This window comes from Sarcophilus harrisii, chromosome 1 (assembly GCF_902635505.1).
Source record: "Sarcophilus harrisii chromosome 1, mSarHar1.11, whole genome shotgun sequence".
In the NCBI taxonomy this organism is placed as follows: domain Eukaryota; kingdom Metazoa; phylum Chordata; class Mammalia; order Dasyuromorphia; family Dasyuridae; genus Sarcophilus; species Sarcophilus harrisii.
The window spans coordinates 707,338,791-707,359,170 of record NC_045426.1 but is presented as its reverse complement, the minus strand read 5'-3'; the positions used below and the strand labels follow the sequence as shown (position 1 = coordinate 707,359,170).

The window sequence follows — 20,380 nt, the reverse complement described above, 5'->3', positions numbered from 1 at the left end:
CCCCTGGGGTGCCCCACTAAGGACAAGTGGTGGCTTGTCCCTCACCTGTCAATCACCAGCTCCAGGAGCACGATGTGGGAAAGCTGCGTGAACTCGGGGTTCCCTTCCACGTGGTCGTAGTGTTCCAGGAGAGAGACCAAGTCCAGGTCACAGGACACTTTGTCAGGGAACTTCCAGGAGGGGAAGCGCACTGCCCCCGCTCGGGAGAAGACGTCCACGATGGTTCCTTGCAGGTCGGTGATGTCCTTCCTCAGGCTGTCCATGCAGCTTTGGTTCCCCAGGAGATGGGCCATCGTGCAGGCCCGAAGAGGTCCTGGGTGTAGCGGGGAGAACACGCCGGCTCCAGGGGCTGCCTCCTGGGGGTCACCTAGGCCAGGCTCCTGCCACCTCCCCGGCCTGGGTTCCCCTCGAGCACCTCAGAGTTTAGCTGAGAACTCCCGGGGCTGAGCTCCTCTGGAAGGCAGCCCCAAGGCTCCTGGCTTGCGGCCTCCCTGCTCTGGTCTGCGAGTCCGCACTGAGCCCCGGGCCGGAGCAGCCGGATGTGCCGTTTCACAGCCAGGGGCCCGGGCTTGCTTCAGACCCCAGAGCTGGGCCCCCCTTTTGTTTTTAACAAGTTAACAACCGTATTTCCCTGTGCCTGAGATGCATGATCACAGCCTGGCACCGCGCCCGCCCCCAGGGCCCGCCACGGGGCTCGCTAAGCCCGGCCAGACGGACCCTGCGTGGCTCCGGGCTATTTTATCCACTTCGGCACGTTATTCTGGTTTCATCGTCACACTGTCGACGGGGTCCAGGCCCAAAGGCTAGTGAAATCCGGACCAAGGTCTGGGGAAAGGCCCCGAGAGAGTCGGGCCTCCTGGCGAAGGGATCCCAGCGGGCCCTCCCGGGAGGGCAGCCCCGGCGTCCCCAGGTGAGCTTCTAAGGGGAAGGGCGAGGGAGAGGGGGGCGGGCCCGGCAGTCTCCGGCAGACCCAGGGGAGGCCCTTAGCCGCGCCGCTGACTGAGGGGGGGCCCGAGGCGGCTGCCTGGCAGAGCAGGGAAGTCCGCGGTAGGAAGAGGCTCTCAGCGCAGGAGGCTTTGGGGGGAGGGAAGAAGGGGCGCTCCCTGAGATGGGAGGGGCCCAAGGCTGGGGACAGTAGTGGGGCTCCGCCAGGAGGGCTGGGCTCTGAGGGGCGCCCAGGGGAGGGCAGGTGCTCCGGGAGGTGGGAGGGCAGGTGCTCCGGGAGGTGGGAGGGCAGGTGCTCCGGGAGGTGGGAGGGCAGGTGCTCCCGGAGGTGGGAGGGCAGGTGCTCCCGGAGGTGGGAGGGCAGGTGCTCCGGGAGGTGGGAGGGCAGGTGCTCCGGGAGGTGGGAGGGCAGGTGCTCCCGGAGGTGGGAGGGCAGGTGCTCCCGGAGGTGGGAGGGCATCCCCGGAGTGAGAGTAGTATCGGGGGCGGGGCTCCGCCAGGAGGGCAGGGGTTGGGATGTCAGGGCTCCCAGGTGCTCCTGATGTGGGAAGGGCGATCCCAAAGATGGGGGGGACTAGATTCTTCGGTGGGGGGGGGGGGCAAGGATCTGACATCCCCTGTCCGGGTAAGGTAAGGCAAGGGGCGGGGCCAGATGTGGGGGAGGGGTGTGAAGGGGCGGGGCCAGGTGGGCTGTAAACCCCGGGGCCTGAGGGGGGAGGGGGGTCCAGTCCCTCCGCACTCACCCGCTTCCGGCGGCGCTGCTGCGGCTTTCGGAACTGTTCCCGCAGCTCCTGCCCCCGGAGCCCCGGCCTCGGCTCCTTAGATTCGCTGCCGCTCCCAGCCGAGTAAAAGCTGCCTGCCCGGACGTCTCCATGGCAACGGCGTCTCCACGTCCGGCGTGGGCGGGGGAGAAAACGAGCCGCCGGAAGTCTAGGGGCGGTACCGGAAGCACACAGCCCCGCCTCATCCTAGGCGGGCCGCCGCCATCTTGTGAGCGCCCGGCTCGGCCCGGACGCAGCGTCGCTCGCGCCCAGACCGCCGTTGGAGCCACAGCCCCCAGCGCCGCAGACATGCCGGCGGGACCGGTGCAGGCGGTGCCGCCGCCGCCGCCCGTGGCCACGGAGCCCAAGCAGGTAGGCGGTTGGCGGCCGGGGAACGCCCTCTGCCCGGTTGTCAGCTGTGGAGGGGACGGAAGGGGAGCGGGACGGGAGGCCTCGGGGCCGCCATGACAGGGGGGAGACGGACTACAGCTCCCGGGAGGCGGGGCGGCGCCGCGTGGCAGTCTGGGAGCCGGACTCGAGGCCGGGGGCGGGGCCTGCTCTCGGTGGGACGCTCCGGAACCCCCGGCCCGTAACTCGCTCGCCCCTCCCCCCCGGCCCGGCCCGTGCCCCCCCCCCCCGGCCCGTAACTCGCTCGCCCCTCCCCGGCCCGTAACTCGCTCGCCCCTCCCCGGCCCGTGCCCCTCCTCCCCCGCCGGCCGGTGGAGAGCGCCTCTTGTCTGTTGACCCATTTGTTGTCGTTGAGTCGTTTGAGTCGCGGTCCGCTCTGTGTGACCCATTTGGGATTTTCTCGGCAAAGACACTGGAGCCGTTTGCCACGTGTCCTTCAGCTCATTCTAAAGAGGAGGAAATTGAGGGCAACCGGGTCAAGTGACTTAGCCGGGGTCAAACAGCGAGCCGGTGACTCCGGGCGGGCCCTTGGCCCTCCCACCCACCTCAGTATCACCCCTCCCCCTGTTAGTCCTGCCCCTTGTCAGCTCTGTGAGGGAAAAGCTCCTGGCCCGCCCCCTCCCTGGGACCCCGGCCCGAATTTCCGCGGCCTCCCACCGCTCCAGGGGAGCTCCAGGGCCGGGGCTGGGGAGTCGGGGAGAAAGATGTTTGCAGGCCCGAACACTGAGGGTTTGCTTGTTTTAGTGTGTGCTTTGCTAAGGGTTTGCTTTGTGGTTTTTGATGATGGGTGGAATTTGGGGACCATAGAAGGGGGCCTAGTGCCTTTCATTCAGTTGCCAAAAAGAAAAGGAAGATGCTGACTGAAGCCTTTCGCCATCCTCATCCTCATGGCGGTTGCCAGCACTTCTGTAGCGCTTCGGGGTCTCACTCAGTCTTACACACACTTGGGGCTGGGGGTTGTCGTTCACATTGTGCAGATGAGGGAGATGGAGCAAACTGACAGAAAGGAAGAAAGCGCCCGCTGGACTTGTGTGGGCGTTTTTAAAGCAAGCCCGACACAATAGGTATGGGTGGTTTCATGTGGGATTATCTTTCCTGGCTGACTCTTGGAAGTGGTCGCTTTTTGGTGTTAAGTTTAGAGTTAAAGGAAACATTTCTCTTTGACGAATGGAAGCTAAGGGCAGAAACGGCCTCCGGTTATATCCCCCATACAGGAGGCCGATGACGTAGGACATGGTGATTAATCATCTTCTAGGTGTCCATTCATTCACCCAGGTGCCAAAGGGAAGAAAGCGGTCAGCCCCGCCGCTTGCTTCTCAAAGTCTGATTGCCGCTATTGCTTCCAGAATAAAATAATCGGCAGTCTGATATTTAAAACCTTTCACAAAATCTGATACCAGCCTGTTAAAAAGGGAAAATCATACAAGAAATCGTATTTTTGTTACATGGCTATAAGAGACACATACAAAATTTAAGACGTTAATAACGGAATTACTTTTGAGTCCTCTCCCGTACTTTTTCTGTGCATGTTAAGAAAAGGTTTTTTTGTCGCTACACTAAGCCACCTCTCCTCCCCAAAGCCCTTTCTTATGAGAAACTCATGTAGTCAAGCAAACACACCAGCACGTTCGTCCTTCTGGAAAACCTCTGTCTCATTACCGCTCTTTGCTGTTTCCTGCATGAGCTGTTGCTTTCCTGCCTTTTGCCCAATGTCTCCCATGGCTGGCACCTTCCTCCTCCTCCCCAAGGCTTAAAATAACCACATCCTTGAAGGCTCTATGGTTCCCAGTGCCACCGCTTCCAAGAAGACGTTCTGCCATTCTCACCCCCCTCCTTTGAGTTTCTTTGGGCATGTTTTTTCATCTGGTTAGGCACTGCGTGAGTTTCCCCTCGTTCCCCTGTGGAGGCTCCTTGAGGGCAGAACATCGTCCTAGCGCTTGACACAAAATACCCCGGGACATTTGTTGAATTAAAGTACGTTGTTGTTGTTCAGTCACTCCTCTGGCTGTGACCTTGGGACCCTTCTTTCCTCCACTGTCTGTCGGAGATGTCCGAGCTCCTGCTTTTGGGACCCCCTCTCCACCTCGTCCTCTGCCATCCCCTTTTCCTTTGCTTTCAGTTGTTCCCAACATCAGGCTCTTCCAGTGAGTCCCAGCTCCTCGTTTTGTGGCCAGAGTATTTCAGCTTCAGTATTTGATCTTCTAGTGAGTGACCTGAGTTCCTTTAAGTCCTGACTGCTTTGACCTCCTTGCTATCCAGGAGCCTTTCCCAAGGGTTCTCCAGCGCCGCGAGTCCAAAGTGTCAGTCCTGTGGTGCCCGTCTTCCCTTGTGGCCAACTCTCAGCCACGCGTCGCTCCTGGAAAAGCCATAGGAGCGACGTGGACAAGATGGTGTCTCCGGCCTGGCCACGGCTTTCCCCAGTGGGGCTGGCGCCTTTGCATTTCACAGTGGTAGCGAGTGATACAAGCTGACTGTGCCAGTTGATCGCTTGCCTCTCGGCCAGCAGGCGGCATCCGGCCCCGCAGAGACGGGAATCCTGCCTCAGTGTAGGCTGGTCCTTGGTGGCCGCCCAGCTGACTAGAGATGGGCTCGTGTCTGCCAGGGCCTTCTCAGCACCCGGCCCAGCGGGCATCTGATGTTTGTCAAACAGTGTAATCGAGTCCCTGGGGGCAGGAACACATCTTGGGAGCTAATGGGCCGCCTCACATTAAGACTCAGTCTCTTGGGGTGAATCTGAAAGGAGGACTTAGAGGCACCTCAGGCTGCTCAGGGACCCTTCGTCCCTCAGCCCTCCTAGGCAGCTTCCTCTGCTGCCCCCTTGCTGCACAAGCTTCTGGAGCAGAGACCCTGGTTTTATTAAATTTTGGGTCCCCAGAGCACAGCCACTACAGATGCTAATAAATTACAAGCCTCCTTGGGCACCCCCCTCATGGGTGGTCAAGCTCCCCCTCCCTACCGTCCCCCACAGAACTTGTCCCCTAATGTTTCCCTCAGGGTAAATGGGGGCTGTGCCCTTCTCACCCTAGAGTAAGGAGTGGGATTATGGGGGGGGTCTTGTTCCGCACTCCTCCCTTTGGGCCTGAACAATCTGAGTCAGCTCCTTGTCCCTACAGCCTCCCTGCCTAAAGTCCTCCCAGCTATCTCTTCTCTGGCGAAGTGGCAAGGGCCGTCTGAGAATGGGGTCCTGGAGCAGGCTGGGGGGGGTCCGAAGAGGCCCAGGGGAGCAGTGTGGGTGCCACATGGCCCCACATGAGTTGCCTTTTCGGGGGGGAGGAGGAGCTGGCCTTTGTTTCTAATACTATCCTGAGCCTCCTGTCCTAGGAATTAACCCTTCCATACAGGGAGGGTTCATTGGAGGAAAAATAATAGACCTGGCAGAAAAGTGGAAGGAGGGAGTGGGGAGAGCTGGGGGCAGCCATGTCTGCTGGGGTATGGGGGGAGAAAGGGAATAGAGAAGAGCGGGGCACAAGGGGGGAGTTTTGTCCACCGTTCATTCCCCTTTTTGTCTCATCAAGCCAAGAGGTCTAGAGTTTTGATAACGTTCCCCAGTATGTCACACAGGTCCCCCCCAACACGTCCCCATGGGGGATGGGGGGTGCAGCTGCTCCTGAGGTTCTGAGAATGCGGAGTGAGCATCTTGGGCTTGCTGAAAGCTCACACTTCAGCTTTCTGCCCATTTCTGCATGATGTTACCTTTCCCTTTTCTAACAAGAGTCTTGTGTTAGTGGCCAGAAACGCAGCATTTTTAAGCACCTACTGTGTGCTCAAGGCCAGTGGTCTCAATGAGCCCAGCAGGTCTGCAATTAACGTCTCATAGAAAAACCTCATGGAGTGTGGCTCGGGGGAGTGCCAAGGGGTGAGTGAGTGTCCGGCAGCGCTAGGTCAGGGTGACCTGGGGCAGCTAGGGGCATGGGATGGTGCCCCAGCCCGGAATCTGGAAGGCTGAGTTTGAATCCGGCCTCAGGCATTCCTAGCTGTGTGACCCTGGTCAGGTCACTCACTGTTTTCCTCAGCTCCTTATCAGGAGAAGGAAATGGGTCCAATGCCCTGGTGTGGTCCTGACTGACCACAGAAAGTGGACCGTGCCGTATCCGTGGCCAGGGTAGCAGGTGGGGAGGGCGCTGGAGACCAGAGTCGTGAGGCTGGGCTGGAGCAGAGCAGGAAAGAAAAAGAAACGGCGTGGGGTGAGGGGAATGGCTTTGGGGCAGAACTGAGGGGGTGGGGGGGGGGATTTAGGTTCGGTGTCTAACAGTTCTGCAAGAGTGGGAGGCCTGGCCTGGAGAGGCAGGACCGGCCTTACAGCAGGGACCCCCGTGCTCCCCCCCGGCCTCCCCCAGCCTGGCTACAGGCAGCTCCTTCCTTGCTCACCCTCGCTGTCCTTGCAGCCCCCAGAAGAAGAAGCTTCCAAGGAGGATTCTACTCCCTCCAAACCCGTTGTGGGGATCATCTACCCACCTCCCGAGGTTCGGAATATTGTGGACAAGACCGCCAGCTTTGTAGCCAGGTAGGTCGTGTGCGCACCCCACGTTTGTTAGCTTGGGGTCCCTCGTGGCATTGCAAGGGTCACTGGGGGCCTCTCGGGGGGCAGCACGGGGTCTTTTCCCTGACTTGTACGAGGACCGGGTTCCATATGGGTGGACCTGGGGGCTGAGGGACCCCAAGAAAGTGGATGATCCCTGGGGCTGCTTTGTGTCCTCCTGACTCTGGGCCCTAGTTCTTATGGATCCAAGGGCTGATCTTTTCTCTGCTGCCTCAAGGAGTTCATTAAACTCATTTTGATGGAATGGCCTGTGGCGGGATTGTGTCTGCCTTGGGTGTGGCTGGGGGTGGGGGGGAGGAGGCTCCAGCCTCTTAGGGAGGAAGGCTCTTCTGTCTGGCCCTGAAGCTTTGGCACCCAGCCCCAACGGGAGAAAGTCTGTCTCTATTTCTTTCTCTGTCTTAGTCTTTGTTTTTCTGTTGCCCCCCTCCCCGGCTCCCGCTGCATGACCTCGCCGGTCCCCACCAGTGGTCTGGGATCTGAGGTTCTAGAGCTGGGAGTGGACTGGATGGCCCCTGGGAGAGGGGAGTGGACGGTTAAATGCAGTTATCGGGGTGGGAGAGATAATTCCCAGACTCCAGGTTCCGAGCCCTGAGCTTGGCCAGCCCCTCCATCCCAATAGCAGCTCATGAGAATAGGGGGCTGTTGGGGAAAGTGCCGGGGGGTTGTTCTTTGGCTGCTCGTCCCCAGGGGGAGCCTTGAGGCCCATGGTGGAGTCGGCCCTGCCTGAGCCCCGACGGGAGCAGTGGCCTCGGCCCCAGCATGGCGCCTCTGATCCCAGGCCTGCTATGCAGAGCTGCAGGAGTAACGGGATGGGGGCTGGGAGAGAGTGAGGGACAGGCAGAGAGACCCTGAGATATCAAGAAGGATCCAGGGCCTCGTGGGCACCGCTGGGTGGCCCTTCTAGGGCCGGGGCTCCCCAGCATTCCACCCCCCTCGGCCATCTAGGGCAGTGGGTGACGCCTGCATTTCCCGGGTGCCCACGGTGCACCTGGCACGGGGCTCCCCCTGGTCTCCTCACCCCGGCCCCACCTCGGGGCCTGCAGCTCCCCAGGGCTCGGCCGGTGACCGTCGCCTCCTTTCCCAGGAATGGTCCGGAGTTTGAAGCTCGGATTCGGCAGAATGAGATCAACAACCCCAAGTTCAACTTCCTCAACCCCAACGACCCGTACCATGCCTACTACCGGCACAAGGTCAGCGAGTTCAAGGAGGGGAAGGCGCAGGAGCCCTCGGCTGCCATCCCCAAGGTCATGCAGCAGCAACAGCAGGCCTCCCAGCAGCAGCTGCCCCAGAAGGTACGGCCCGGGCCCATCCCCCAGAGACGTCTTGCCTCCCACGGGGGACCAGCAGAAGGGCCGCCCCCCCCCGCCCCCCCCCCCCGCCCCCCCAGCAGGGGGTGATGGGGGGGAGGTCGCGTTGGCTCTCCGGGGCCGTGGCTTGGGGACCGCTTGCTCTTGTAGCTACAGTAATGCTGTTGGCATCGGGAGGGAGTTGCCCCCGTGGCTTCCTGGCCGCTGCACTCCTTCCTCCCGCCCACCTGACATTGCTGTCAGCCTCCAGGCAGCTGGGGGCATGTGTGAGAAGGGAGCCCATCCCCCACGTGGGGTGTCACAGACCTTCTCGTTGTCTCCAGTAGGTGAGCAGCCGCCCCACAAGAGCCCCCCCCCCCCCCCCCCAACGCAGGAGGTCCCAGGCTGGCCCGGCGTCACTCCCATGTGGTCCCTTTGCCCTCAGCCCCAGCTTCTCTGTCTATAATGAGACTTTGGGGGCCATTTGAGGCAGATGAGGTGAAGTGACTTGTCCAAAGTCACACAGAGAGTTAGTGGCTGAGGCTAGATTTGAACTCAGAACCTTTATTTCACCATTGCTGCCTGTATGAGGGGAGGGTTGTAAGAAAACAACATTGTTGTTGGGGCTGTGCCCACTATTTGGGCCGTGAGTGCCCACGTCAGCATCGGGTCTTCTCCCCCGCCATACAGGTCCAGGCCCAGGTGATCCAGGAGACCATCGTGCCCAAGGAGCCCCCCCCAGAGTTCGAGTTCATCGCTGACCCCCCTTCCATCTCAGCCTTCGACCTGGATGTGGTGAAGCTGACCGCCCAGTTTGTGGCCCGCAACGGGCGCCAGTTCCTGACCCAGCTGATGCAGAAGGAGCAGCGGAATTACCAGTTTGATTTCCTGCGTCCCCAGCACAGCCTCTTCAACTACTTCACCAAGCTGGTGGAGCAGTACACGAAGGTGCCTGCTGCCCGGGGCAGGGGGGCCCTCAGAAACCGTGAGGAGGGAGAGAGACTCTCCTCCCCACACACATTCTAGTGGAGCGCACCTGGACAGGTAGAAACAGGACAGAAGGTCCGAGGCAGCAAAGCACAGGAGCCAGGGTGACGCCCAGGAGGGTGCCTTGGGCCGCAGAGTCCGGAGCGCCTGAGGGATCTGGGGGCCATCCCAAGGACCTTAGGAAAAGAGATCCCTTTAAATGAGACTGGCAGGGGAAGGGGGGCCGGGTGAGACTGAAGAGCCTAAGGGGGCTGGGCGTGGGCTGTAGGAGTCATTGGGCGACAGACTGAAGTGGGTTGGCTTGTGGGAGGATGAGCAGCCAGGGCCAAAGTCTGAGCCCGGGAGGAGTGAGGGCTGAGCAAGGGCCTGAGAGGGGGCAGGGATGCTGTGGGGAGCGGAGGCCGGGGTGGAGAGGTTGGGGCTGGGGGGGAGCAATGAGGTCTTTTCTCCAAGATTGTCTTTGTACCTCCAGAGGGAATGACCAGGAAACGCCTGGGGATGGGGGGGCCCGAGAGAGAAAAGCACAGAGAGAATCGGGTCCGTGATGGAAGATGAGATTAGTGAGAGAGGGAGAGACACAGGTGGAGAGAGGAGAGTGATATAGATACAGAAACAGGGAAGAAAGTGACACAGAGAGAGACAGAGGGAGGAGAGAGAGAGACAGAGGGGGAGAGAGAGATTGAGTGTCAGGAAGAAGAGAAGCTGACCCTGACCCAAGCTGTTTGGGGCATGATGGGGATGATGCACCTGGAGGAGAGCCTCCAAGCTTGAGCTGATGGGGGGCAGACAGAAGGGTTCAGAGGCATCTTCGAGCAGGGGATGAGCCCCCCCCTTAGGACCGGTCTGCCTGAGGGGAGGGGGATGAGGCGAGTGAGTGGGCGCTGAGCTGCCAAGCCTCGAGGTTTTATCCTGGAGCAGGTGGAGGGTCGGAGCCTGTGGAAGGCACAGATGCCAGCGAGTCAGGGCTCCCGGGCCCAGCCCCTCCCCCACTCCCAGCTCTGCCCAGTGGCTCACCATTCCCCATCGGGCAGGAAGCGTTGGACAGGCCCTTCTTGGTGTCCACAAAGCTCTGCCTCTGGGGACTACTTATTTGTCTGGGCGCCCATACTTAGATGTAGAAAGGCCAGGTGGTCTGTCCAGGACCCTCTCCTCTGAGTTGGTCATCCAGAGACCGTCGGACCTCTCCCGGGAGCTGGGGACCCAGATCTGCTTCCTGGGCACCGCGCCCCACAGCCCTCCTTGGGTGCAGGATGTGAGCCACAAGGGCCCTTTTGCCATTAAGCCGCCAGCCCTTGCCCCACCCCTTGTGACTCCATTAGTGACTCTTTGACCCTGACTGTGTTTCAGATCTTGATTCCACCCAAAGGCTTATTCACAAAACTTAAAAAGGAGGCAGAAAACCCCCGGGAAGTTTTGGATCAGGTAAGCCGGGGATGGGCGCTTGTCTGCCCCATTAGCAAGCTCCCCTTGTTTGGGGGAGGGGCTGGGCCCAGAAGGAGCCTCAGCCGGTGACCAGAGGGCTCTGGGAGGCTCATGGGACGCTTTTCCTCTGCTGATAGCTCCCTGTCTGAGGGGGTCTGGGGTTCCCCAGTGACCAGGCCCCCCACCTCATGGAGGTGACTTGGACGCCCGTGTGTCAGTCGCTTAGCTTCTGCCTTGCCTCCCCCCTCTGATGGGCCATGATTAAGATCCTGAAAGGGCTCCTGCAGGTCCTCGAGCCCAGACCAGAAAGTGCTGGTCCCCAAAGTCTGTGGCAGGTCCTGGCGGGGAGGGGGGGACAGCCCCAGAAACTGTTCTCAGGCTCGGCTGTGCCCCTCCCCCTGTGCCGTCTCCTCCTTAGAAGGGGAGCTTGAGGGCAGTTCCTGTGGCTGCCATCTGCCCTGCACCCAGTAAGGATGTGACCAGGGCTTCGTTCATGTCCCGGATGCTGTGCCGAGGGGTGGGGAGGGACACAGAAGCACAGTCTCTGCTCTTGCCCTGGGAAGCAGATGCGGGAGGCCTGGGGCCGGAGAGGGAGGGGCCGATTTGGGGCCCCTTGAATGGGCCTCCCAGTGTGGCACGGAGTCCCCCAGCCCTCTCCATTATCTCTGGGCTTTCTTGCTGGCATGGAGGAGGCAGAAATCTGTACCGGGTCTCTAGGCTGGCAGCACCCCCCGGCCCTGTCTGCCCCACCCCACCCCGGGCCGGCAGCCCTAATAAAGGGTTTGTGGGGCTGCCCGTCTGTGGTCAGTCTCAAGAGGTGGGATAGAGCGACTGGGCCCTGCTCGGGCTTCCTCTGGTAGCCACGGTGATGCCGGCTGGCCCTCTGGGCCCCGCTCCGTCGTCCTGACTTATCTCACGCCTCCTTCTCCAGGTCTGCTACCGGGTAGAGTGGGCCAAGTTCCAGGAGCGTGAGCGGAAGAAGGAGGAGGAGGAGAAGGAGAAGGAGCGTGTGGCCTATGCCCAGATTGACTGGCACGACTTTGTGGTGGTGGAAACAGTGGACTTCCAACCCAATGAGCAAGGTGGGCCAGGACCACCCCCAGAGAAGCCCTGGGGTCTTGGCCGGCTCGGCCTGGGGAGCACCGGGCTCGTCCCGGGAGGACGGCCTGGGCTAACTCGAGGGCTTCCTTCCCCCAGGAAACTTCCCGCCTCCCACCACCCCGGAGGAGCTGGGCGCCCGGATCCTGATCCAGGAGCGCTACGAGAAGTTCGGGGAGAGCGAGGAGGTGGAGATGGAGGTGGAGTCCGATGACGAGGACCAGAAGCAGGAGAAGACCGAGGAGCCACCGTCACAGCTGGATCAGGACACCCAAGTGCAGGACATGGACGAGGTAGCTGTGGGCCCCCTGCTGGGGCGCCCCTTCCCAGTGTCCCCAGGGCTTTCCCCGTGGCGTCTCCTCAACTGTGCTGCCCGGGGGGAGCCTGTGCCTCTGGCAGAGAGCGGGCCGCCCCTCTCTGTGGGAATCGGCTTCTCCTCTGCCTCCCAGCCCAGAGCTCACCCTGAGAGGCCCCATTGAAGCCCGCCCAGTGCCAGCTGCTGGAAATGCCACAGGGACGTTTGTATCCCGAGCCCCACTGTTCCATTCATTCAGGGAGAAAGCCTCTTGGCCTGGTGCCCGTTGGCTCCTGCCTGAAGAGGGAAGCTCAGCTCCCAGCAGCTTCTGGGGCCAGAGCCTCCCCCCCCCACACACCCAAGGAGCACCAGGGCTTGCTGGGAGGGCAGTTGAGAGATCAGCTTGGCCTCGGGACCCCGGGAGGGCACGCAGACCATCAGCCAGGCTTCTGTTCCCAGGGTTCTGATGACGAAGAGGAGGGCCAGAAAGTTCCCCCTCCTCCAGAGACTCCCATGCCCCCGCCACTGCCACCGACCCCAGATCAGGTCATCGTCCGCAAAGACTACGACCCCAAAGGTACGGAGACTGCGGGCCGCCGCCCCTGGGCCCAGGGGTTTAGGGGGTCCCTGCCCGAGAGCTTACCCTCTCCCTTCCTTTACAGCTTCCAAGCCCCTGCCCCCCGCCCCCGCCCCAGATGAGTATCTGGTGTCGCCCATCACTGGGGAGAAGATCCCGGCCAGCAAGATGCAGGAGCACATGCGCATCGGCCTGCTGGACCCGCGCTGGCTGGAGCAGCGTGACCGCTCCATCCGGGAGAAGCAGAGCGATGACGAGGTCTATGCCCCAGGTGAGTCCGGCCTCGGGTCGTGGTTACTCCCCTGCGGTGGAGCCTGGCCCCCCTGCCCCCGCCACGGTCACTCCCCTGTGGGTCTGCCCCCAAGATGAGAACCTGAGGCCCGGCCCGGCTGTCCTGATGCTGTCAGAGTTTGCATCCTCTGTGGTTTCAGCTTGGGGGGAGGGGGGGTACCTGCCCTTGGGCTCAGGTCACAGGCCGCTCTCCAGGGGCCATCACGGCCCAGGCAGCCTGAGTGGCCCCCGTCCCATCTGCCTTAGTCTCCTCCTCTGTTAAATGGGAGTCCCTGGAGCCCCCACCTTCTGGGGCTGGGAGGAGGCCGGCATAAGCGTCAGCCCTCGCGCTGAGGCTGTCGTGGCGCCATCTGACGCCTTTGTCCTCATCTGTGGCTCAGGTCTGGACATCGAGAGCAGCCTGAAGCAGCTGGCCGAGCGGCGTACCGACATCTTTGGGGTGGAGGAGACGGCCATCGGCAAGAAGATCGGCGAGGAGGAGATCCAGAAACCCGAGGAGAAGGTGCGGTGGCCCGTCCTCCCCTCCTACCCATCCTCCCTCCTCCCTGACCCCCCACCCGTCCTCCCCACTCCCCCCTGGCCCCAGCCAGTCCTCCCCTCCCACCTGTCCTCCCCACCCCCAGGGCTCCCAGCAGGAGGGCGCTTCCCTGACCCCAGCGCGTTCTTTTCCAGGTCACCTGGGACGGCCACTCGGGCAGCATGGCCCGAACCCAGCAGGCCGCCCAGGCCAACATCACTCTCCAGGAGCAGATCGAGGCCATTCACAAGGCCAAGGGGCTTGTGCCAGAGGATGACAGCAAGGAGAAGATTGGCCCCAGCAAGCCCAATGAGATCCCTCAGCCGCCCCCTCCGTCCTCGGCCCCCAACATCCCCACCTCAGCCCCGCCTATCACCTCGGTGCCCCGACCCCCCTCGGTGAGCGCCGGCCAGAGGGGCCTTTACCCCGGACCCCAAGACTGGGGCCCTGTCCGGGTGGGAGGAGATCCATGTCTTGTGACCCCCAATCCAGCGCGCTCTGCTGCCCCTAGACTTGGTCCCAACAGAGCAGGCAGGGCCAGAGCCAGAGCCTGCAAGCAGGCTGAGGGCGAGGAGGGGCAGAGTCCAGGCCCCTCCAGATCTTTCTGGGGTCACTGCTTTGCTCCCCCCAAGGGCCTGTTGCTTGAGGTGCTCTTTGAGGCGCCCCAACTCATCCCCCTGGTCTTCGGGTGGAGAGGGAGGGGCGTCAGGCTTCTGGCGAGGGGGACTCTTACTATGAAGGCCGGGCGGTGAAGCAGCGCCCCTGGCGCTGGCCCTTGGTGTAACTGCTCCCTGCCCTTTGCAGATGCCGCCTCCCGTCCGAACCACAGTGGTCTCGGCCGTGCCCGTCATGCCACGGCCCCCGATGGCCTCCGTGGTCCGCCTGCCTCCGGGCTCGGTGATTGCTCCCATGCCGCCCATCATCCACGCGCCTCGCATCAATGTGGTGCCCATGCCTCCCTCTGCCCCACCCATCATGGCACCGCGTCCGCCTCCCATGATTGTGCCGACAGGTTGGTGCTCTCTCTGGGCGGAGGGGGGGACCCTATGAACTTGGGACAGTCAGAGTGCCTCTAGCCCTTGGGGTTCTTCCTGGAGGAGCTGATGACCACTTGTTAGGGGTGGCAGGGCCAGGCTGTGCTGGGGGGAGGGGAGGGGGCTGCATCAGATAGGCCGTGGGCTGATGTGGGCCCGGGGAGGATCCCTCTGGGCCCCTGGGCAGAGCTGTTGCTTCTTGAAAAGGCGGAAGTGGAGGTCCTGCCCTCAGTGCATTGAGTGTCCCCTATCTAGACTGTCTTCCTGGGCCACCCTTTCTATGGTCTCCCTCTGAAACCCAAGGATGCCCTTGAATTCTGAGCGCTTAGCCTGGGGCCTTGGGAGTTGGGGCTCAGGAAAGGCTTCTTCCTCCCTCCATCTCCCTCAGGGATTACCCCTTCTGGGTCACTGCCTCCCAACAGCCCCCTCCTCAGGGGGCAGCTGTCAATCAGCCAGGTTGGAATTAGAAGGGCGCTGTCCTGGCGGGACCCCCAGGCTCCCAGATGCTAAGGGGTCAAGACACGTACCACATCACAGGCAAAGGCTCGGGTTTCCTTCTGCTCTGACCTCAGTCACTGAGGGTTTACTGAGCATTTCCAGGTGCCAGGCCCTGGACTTGGGGAGTCAGCCAGAGGGAGGCTTAGGAAGTGGGGGCCCTGGGGGAGAGGACGGGCCCACTGCCCCTGTGCAGGGCTTAGCAACCCCCCCAAGTCAGGAGAACGATAGAGGTCTGGCCCCAGGCAGGTCTGGCCTGGCTTCCAGGGGCCTGCTGGGCTTTTATCTGTACCAGTCACATGCAGCAAGGAGACTCAGTCAGCACCTCTAGAACCTTGTTAAAAGAGCACGGGTGGCCTGGTGCCCGTTGTGGTCAGAATCGCTGGTCCTGGAAGAGCGGGCAGGAGAGAAGCCCCTCAGGAGGCAGCGTTGGGCAGAACCTTCGTGCCATTCCCCCGTGGATGTGGGGGTCCTGCATGGGCTCACATCCCGGGGCAGCTCCTGCCTAAGGGGCTCACTGGTGTGTTTGTGCCCCCAGCGTTTGTGCCGGCCCCCCCGGTGGCACCTGTCCCGGCCCCGACCCCCATGCCTCCTGTCCACCCCCCGCCACCCATGGAGGAGGAGCCCGCTTCCAAGAAGCTGAAGACCGAAGACAGCCTGATGCCCGAGGAAGAGTTTCTGCGGAGGAACAAGGCATGTAGCACAGCCTGGCTGGGGCTCCCTTGGGAAGGAGGCCTTGGGCTTCCTGCTGGGGTTCTCTGAGGGGCCTTGGCTGGCCCGCTCTGAGCATGGGCAGCACCTGGCGTCCTACTCACAGAGGGACAGAAGCCAGCGTCACTGACCCGGGGGGTTCAGGGGCACACTGAAGCCTCCCCCAGGTCACTGGCTCAGCCCTGCTGCTCTGGGAGCTCCTTCAGGGGTGGTCCCATCTTCCAGCCTGGTGGGCTTCCCCCGGTCAGTCCCTGCCCCCCAGGGGGTCCTGAGGATCAGCTGAGACAAGTCACGAGCACAGAGTGCCCGGAAAACCTTCCCGAGCTGCAGACGCGGGAGCTGCTGTCAACAAGGCTGTGGCCCCTGCCCAGGGGGGTGACTGTTTAGGGGGCCGCAGGCCCTTTACATATCTAGTTAACTAACCCCAAAGGGCGGGAAGTGTGGGGTTTCCTTATTAGGTAACGGCCCCTTTTGTGTCACAGGGTCCAGTCACCATCAAGGTTCAGGTCCCCAACATGCAGGACAAGACCGAATGGAAGCTGAATGGGCAAGTGCTGGTCTTCACCCTCCCGCTGCCTGACCAGGTACGTGCTGATGAGGGTCAGGGGTCAGGGGCTGGGGGTGGGGAAAGGTCTTGCAGAGAGCGTTATCTCCACCACATCTCTGTCCCACAGGTCTCTGTCATCAAGGTCAAGATCCACGAGGCCACCGGCATGCCCGCCGGCAAGCAGAAGCTGCAGTATGAGGTGAGCACCCCTCTCTCCCCATGGGGACCCCTGCTCTTGCTGTGCTTGGGGGAGGGGAAGGGGAACCAGACACTCCTCCTCACACAGGACTGGTTCTTTCAGGGCATCTTCATCAAAGACTCCAACTCGTTGGCCTATTACAACATGGCGAACGGGGCTGTGATCCACCTGGCACTGAAGGAGAGAGGCGGGAGGAAGAAGTAGAGGCGCCCAGTGTGGTGGCCCCGGCCCTCGTCCGGGGGTCCTTGCTGAGATGCCGACCCTCGGCGGCTTCCCTTGGGGGGGTCCCTGTTGTCTTGTGTTCATCCTGTTCTGACTCTGGAGGGCCGGGTTTGGGTCCCCTTGATTGTACGTTCCCAGAATCAGTTAGAAAAGACCAGGTCGTAGGGCTTGCTCGTCCGGCAGCCGCCCACGTCGCGATGGCCATGAAGCCTGTGACCCTCCGTGATGACGTGGAAGTCGTCACCCAGTCCACGGCCCCCGTGCCCTCCTCTGGCGGGCAGGGGGAAGCCACACGTGCTAGTTTTCCATCTTGTTGGGAAAGTTCCATGTTACTTAGTTCCATTAAACTCTTGTTCAGTCAGACCTCTTCCGTGCTGTGCTTCCAGGAAGCAAGTTGCCCCAAGTTCGTCCATCGTGGCCCCGGTTTTGAAAATAAAGTTATGTTTTTTGGGTCACTTCTGTCCCCACCAGGTGGGGTTCTTGGTGACCTCGCTTAGTGATCCCTCCTCTGGCACTGACCAGAAAGCCAGGGAGGGTAGCAGGGCTGAGGGGGAGGGGAAGAGGGGGGGAGAGTTCTGGGGTTTCTAGTGAGATCTTAATGGGCTTCAGGAAAGGGAAGAGGCCATATGGGTGCTTCTAACATGCCCTTCCTCTACACAATCCCAGTGTAAACGGCCCCCATTCTCGGACCTTCATGGCCGAGAGTCTGTCTCTTACATGGCGGGTTGCACAACCTTCCATGCTTGCTGTGCCCCAAACTCACTGTGGTGGGTGGTGGGGGGGGGTGGCTTAGGCCTGGCTCTTCTTTCTTGCCCACGCTGGGGTTCTGTAGTGTCTCCGCCCTGTTTTACCTGACCCAGTGAGGTTAAAGTGTCACATCCCAGGTCACACAGCTCCCAAGGGCCAGGGTGCCACCTCCCGACGTCAGACCCCCCCCTCCCTCTTGGGGATATCAGACCTGACGCCGCTTGCCAGCGGCTTTGAGCCTCATGGAATTGTCCCTTGTGTCCCAGAAGCAGGAGGCTGGTCTCCTCCTACAAACCTGGCAGAAGCCCATCTTTAGTCCCAGAGCCCTTCCTCCCAGAACAGAAACACTCATTCCTTTGTTCATTATTACTGGTCATGACCCTCAGCAAAACATCCCCAAGAAAAGCCTTCAGTGAGCTGCTGGAGAGCCTCCTGTCTTGGGCCGGCACCAGAACCTGTCAATATGTGGGCACATTAGCTGTGCAGCCAGGTGGGCACTACCTCGCTCTGCCAGTGCTACTGTTTAAGCAGGAACCTCCCCCTGCTGGAGGAGAGAGCCCGCCATCCCCTGAAGGGTAAGTGCCGGGCAAGTAAAGAAGCTGCAGGCTGGGATGCCGGAGGAACCGGGTAGGTGCAGGGAGGCAGAGTTCTTACCTGGCATGGACGTGAAGAGACTGCATGGGAGAAAGGGGAAGGCTTCTGGACTGGCATAGAGGAGGGTATCCTAGCCATGGGATGCCAACCTCTCAGAGAGCCCAGTGACATCCGTATGGGGGGAGGGAGAGACAGTGATTTCAATGATTGTTCTAAATCCCTATTGGTCAGAGAAAAGGCAACTCTGAGGTACTGCTTCACACCTCTCAGATTGGCCAAGATGATGGGGGAAAGATGATGATGAATGTTGGAAGGGAGGTGGGAAAACTGGGACCCTGATGCATCGTTGGTGGAGTTGTGAACCAATCTGGAACTATAAATGCATACCCTCGGGTCCAGCAGTATCTTTACTGCGTCTGTATCCCAAAGGATCATAGAAGAAGGGAAGAACCCATGTGGGCAAAAATGTACGCGGCAGCCCTTTTTGTGGTGGCAAGGAACTGGTGCCCATCAATTGGCTGAATAAGTTATGGATGTTATAGAACATTCTAAGAAATAATGAGCAGCGATATTTCCGGAAAAACTGGAAGGACTCCCATTGCCATTGGGGCCCAAAACCCTTTGAAGGGTGGGAATGGGGCAGGGTTCCCTTGTGGGGAGGGCCTTGGATTTTGGAGAAAGGGCGGGGGCGGCGGCCGGGAGGAAAGGGAGCCGGGGGAATTCAGGGGGAATTTTCACTGGGTTTGGGGAGGGGCAAAAGGCCCAAAACCGGGGTTTTTTTGGGTTTCTTGGTTCCGCTTTAGGGGCCCCTTAGTTTTTCCCCTTTTGAAATTGGATTTTTTCCGGGAGGGGGGAAGTTTGGGAAATTGGTTTCCTTTCGGGTTGGTTTGTAGGGGGGCGAAGGGGGGGATGAGAAAAGGGGAGCCGGGTTTAAAGGGTTAAATAGGGTTTGAAGTTTTTTCTTTGGAAGCCCAGGGTTTTGGTTGCCTGAAGGAAGAGGGCAAATTGGGGAGGGGAAAAGTTTGGGAAGGGGAGACCAATTGTTTTCTTGGGGTTTTGGGACCGGGTTGCCGGGGGGGAGGGGGTTTGGAAAGGTGGTGGGGCCGGGTTTTGCCTTTTCCGGTTTCCCCTTTCTGGGCGTGGGGGAAGGGGGGGGTTGCCCGGGGGACAGAGAAGGGGGGGACTTGGAATTTGGGGGGGGAAGGGTCCAAGCGTTAGAGGGTTGGGGTGAAGGGCCTTCGGGGGTGGGGAGGGAGAAAGGGGGCTGGTTCCTTGGGAAGGGGGGTGGCACCCATTGGAGAGGCGGGAAGGGGGTTTTGGAGGGAGGGGGGGCCCTGGGTTTTTTCCCCTGGGTTTACTGGGGAAGGGGGGTTTTCCCAATTTTCATTTTGGGTGCCGTTTTCCCAAAGGGGGATTGGGTGGTCTTTGGGGGGGACAGGGGGTTTCAGGGAGAGTTGGCAGGGGTTGGGTGGGGGGGGGGGTTGGGGGAAATTGGGGACCCAATGGGGAAAAGGGGACCCCAGAGGGCCAGTTTTGGGGAAGGGGTTGGGGGGGTTGGGGTTTGGGGAAAGGGGGAGGGGGCCCAGCCCGGGGTGGGGGGAGAGTTTGGGGTGGCTCCACCCTGCCCAGACTGAGCCCCAAGGGGGGGGGTGTGGGGGGAGGGGGTGGGGAACAATGGGGTTGGGGAAGGGGGGAGGAGGAAGGGCCTGGGGGGGGGGAGGGGGCAGGGTGGGGGTGGGGGAAGGGGGGAGGGGGAGGGGGGCGGGGGCCCGGGGGGGCCTGCTTTCCCCTTTGCCCCCCAATCTTTCATGAGGGTCTGTGGGGGGAGGGCGGGGGAAGGGAGGGAATGTTCCTTGGTAGAAATGGCGGTGTTGGCTTTCCCCTTTTAAGAGGAAGGCCGGGGGGGGAAGGGACGCCAGGGGTACCCAACTGGGGGGGAGGAAATTTGTGGGGCCCTTCCCGGGCCCTGTTTTCTCCCTTTGGCCTTCTTCCAATTTTCTGGATTCCCTGGCTTCCCTGGGGGAAGGGGCCCCCAGGACTTCCCTTGGCCCGGAGACCACTGGAAGGCCTGCCCTGGGGAAACCGGGGGGGGGCGGGGGGGGCGAAGGGATCGAGGCTTCAAACCTTGGAGGTTCCAAATTTCCCGTTTCCTTGGAGCGGGTTCCCCGGCAGGGGCCCCCCTCCCCCCTGGGTTTCCCCGCCCCCCAAGCCCCCCCAGCCTTGCCCTCCCTGGGCCCTCAAGTTCCCAGGTTAATTCTCCGGACGGGGCGGGGCCCCGGGGTCAGGGCCGGGGTTCCCCTGTTTCTGCCGGGGGCCAGCAGGGGCGCCTTCTCCTGCCTTGGTGGGTGGAAGGGGCTAAAGTAGCTTTGTGGCCCAAAATTAAAGGACCGTCACCCCCAATCCCCCCCCCCACCACCCCATCTAATTCAAAAAATCCATTACCCCCACCACCCTATCACCACCACCATTCATTCACCACCATTCACTCCATTCTTATTCACTCACCCATTCACTCCCCATCACTACCACTCACCCATTCATTCACTATCACCATTTCATTCACTTTCACTCTTCCCTCATTCACCATTCACCACCAACCACTATCTATTCCATTACTACCTATTCATATTCATTCACTACTTATTCACTTTCACTATTATTTCATTTCACTTCACTTATTCACTTCATTCACTATTCACCACTA

General features: G+C 61.1%; 2 protein-coding genes across 2 annotated transcripts; one reads left to right on the top strand and one right to left on the bottom strand.

The window, feature by feature from the left end:
* Positions 1–41: 41 nt before the first annotated feature.
* Positions 42–1,807, bottom strand: LOC100933896 (coiled-coil domain-containing protein 157). Its single transcript, XM_031948904.1, has 2 exons — positions 1,689–1,807; positions 42–313 (listed from the first exon to the last, which is right to left on the bottom strand). Exon 2 carries the CDS (start codon positions 291–293, stop codon positions 42–44), a length of 252 nt encoding a protein of 83 aa, XP_031804764.1. The 5' UTR covers positions 294–313; positions 1,689–1,807.
* A 91-nt stretch (positions 1,808–1,898) lies between these two features.
* On the top strand, positions 1,899–16,790 carry SF3A1 (splicing factor 3a subunit 1). The gene is made up of 16 exons (XM_031948900.1): positions 1,899–2,078; positions 6,500–6,618; positions 7,739–7,946; positions 8,631–8,888; positions 10,275–10,349; positions 11,281–11,431; positions 11,547–11,740; positions 12,202–12,319; positions 12,405–12,590; positions 12,991–13,112; positions 13,283–13,525; positions 13,932–14,139; positions 15,195–15,349; positions 15,850–15,951; positions 16,042–16,113; positions 16,216–16,790. Exons 1-16 carry the CDS (start codon positions 2,016–2,018, stop codon positions 16,315–16,317), a joined length of 2,376 nt encoding a protein of 791 aa, XP_031804760.1. The 5' UTR covers positions 1,899–2,015; the 3' UTR covers positions 16,318–16,790.
* Positions 16,791–20,380: the final 3,590 nt, after the last annotated feature.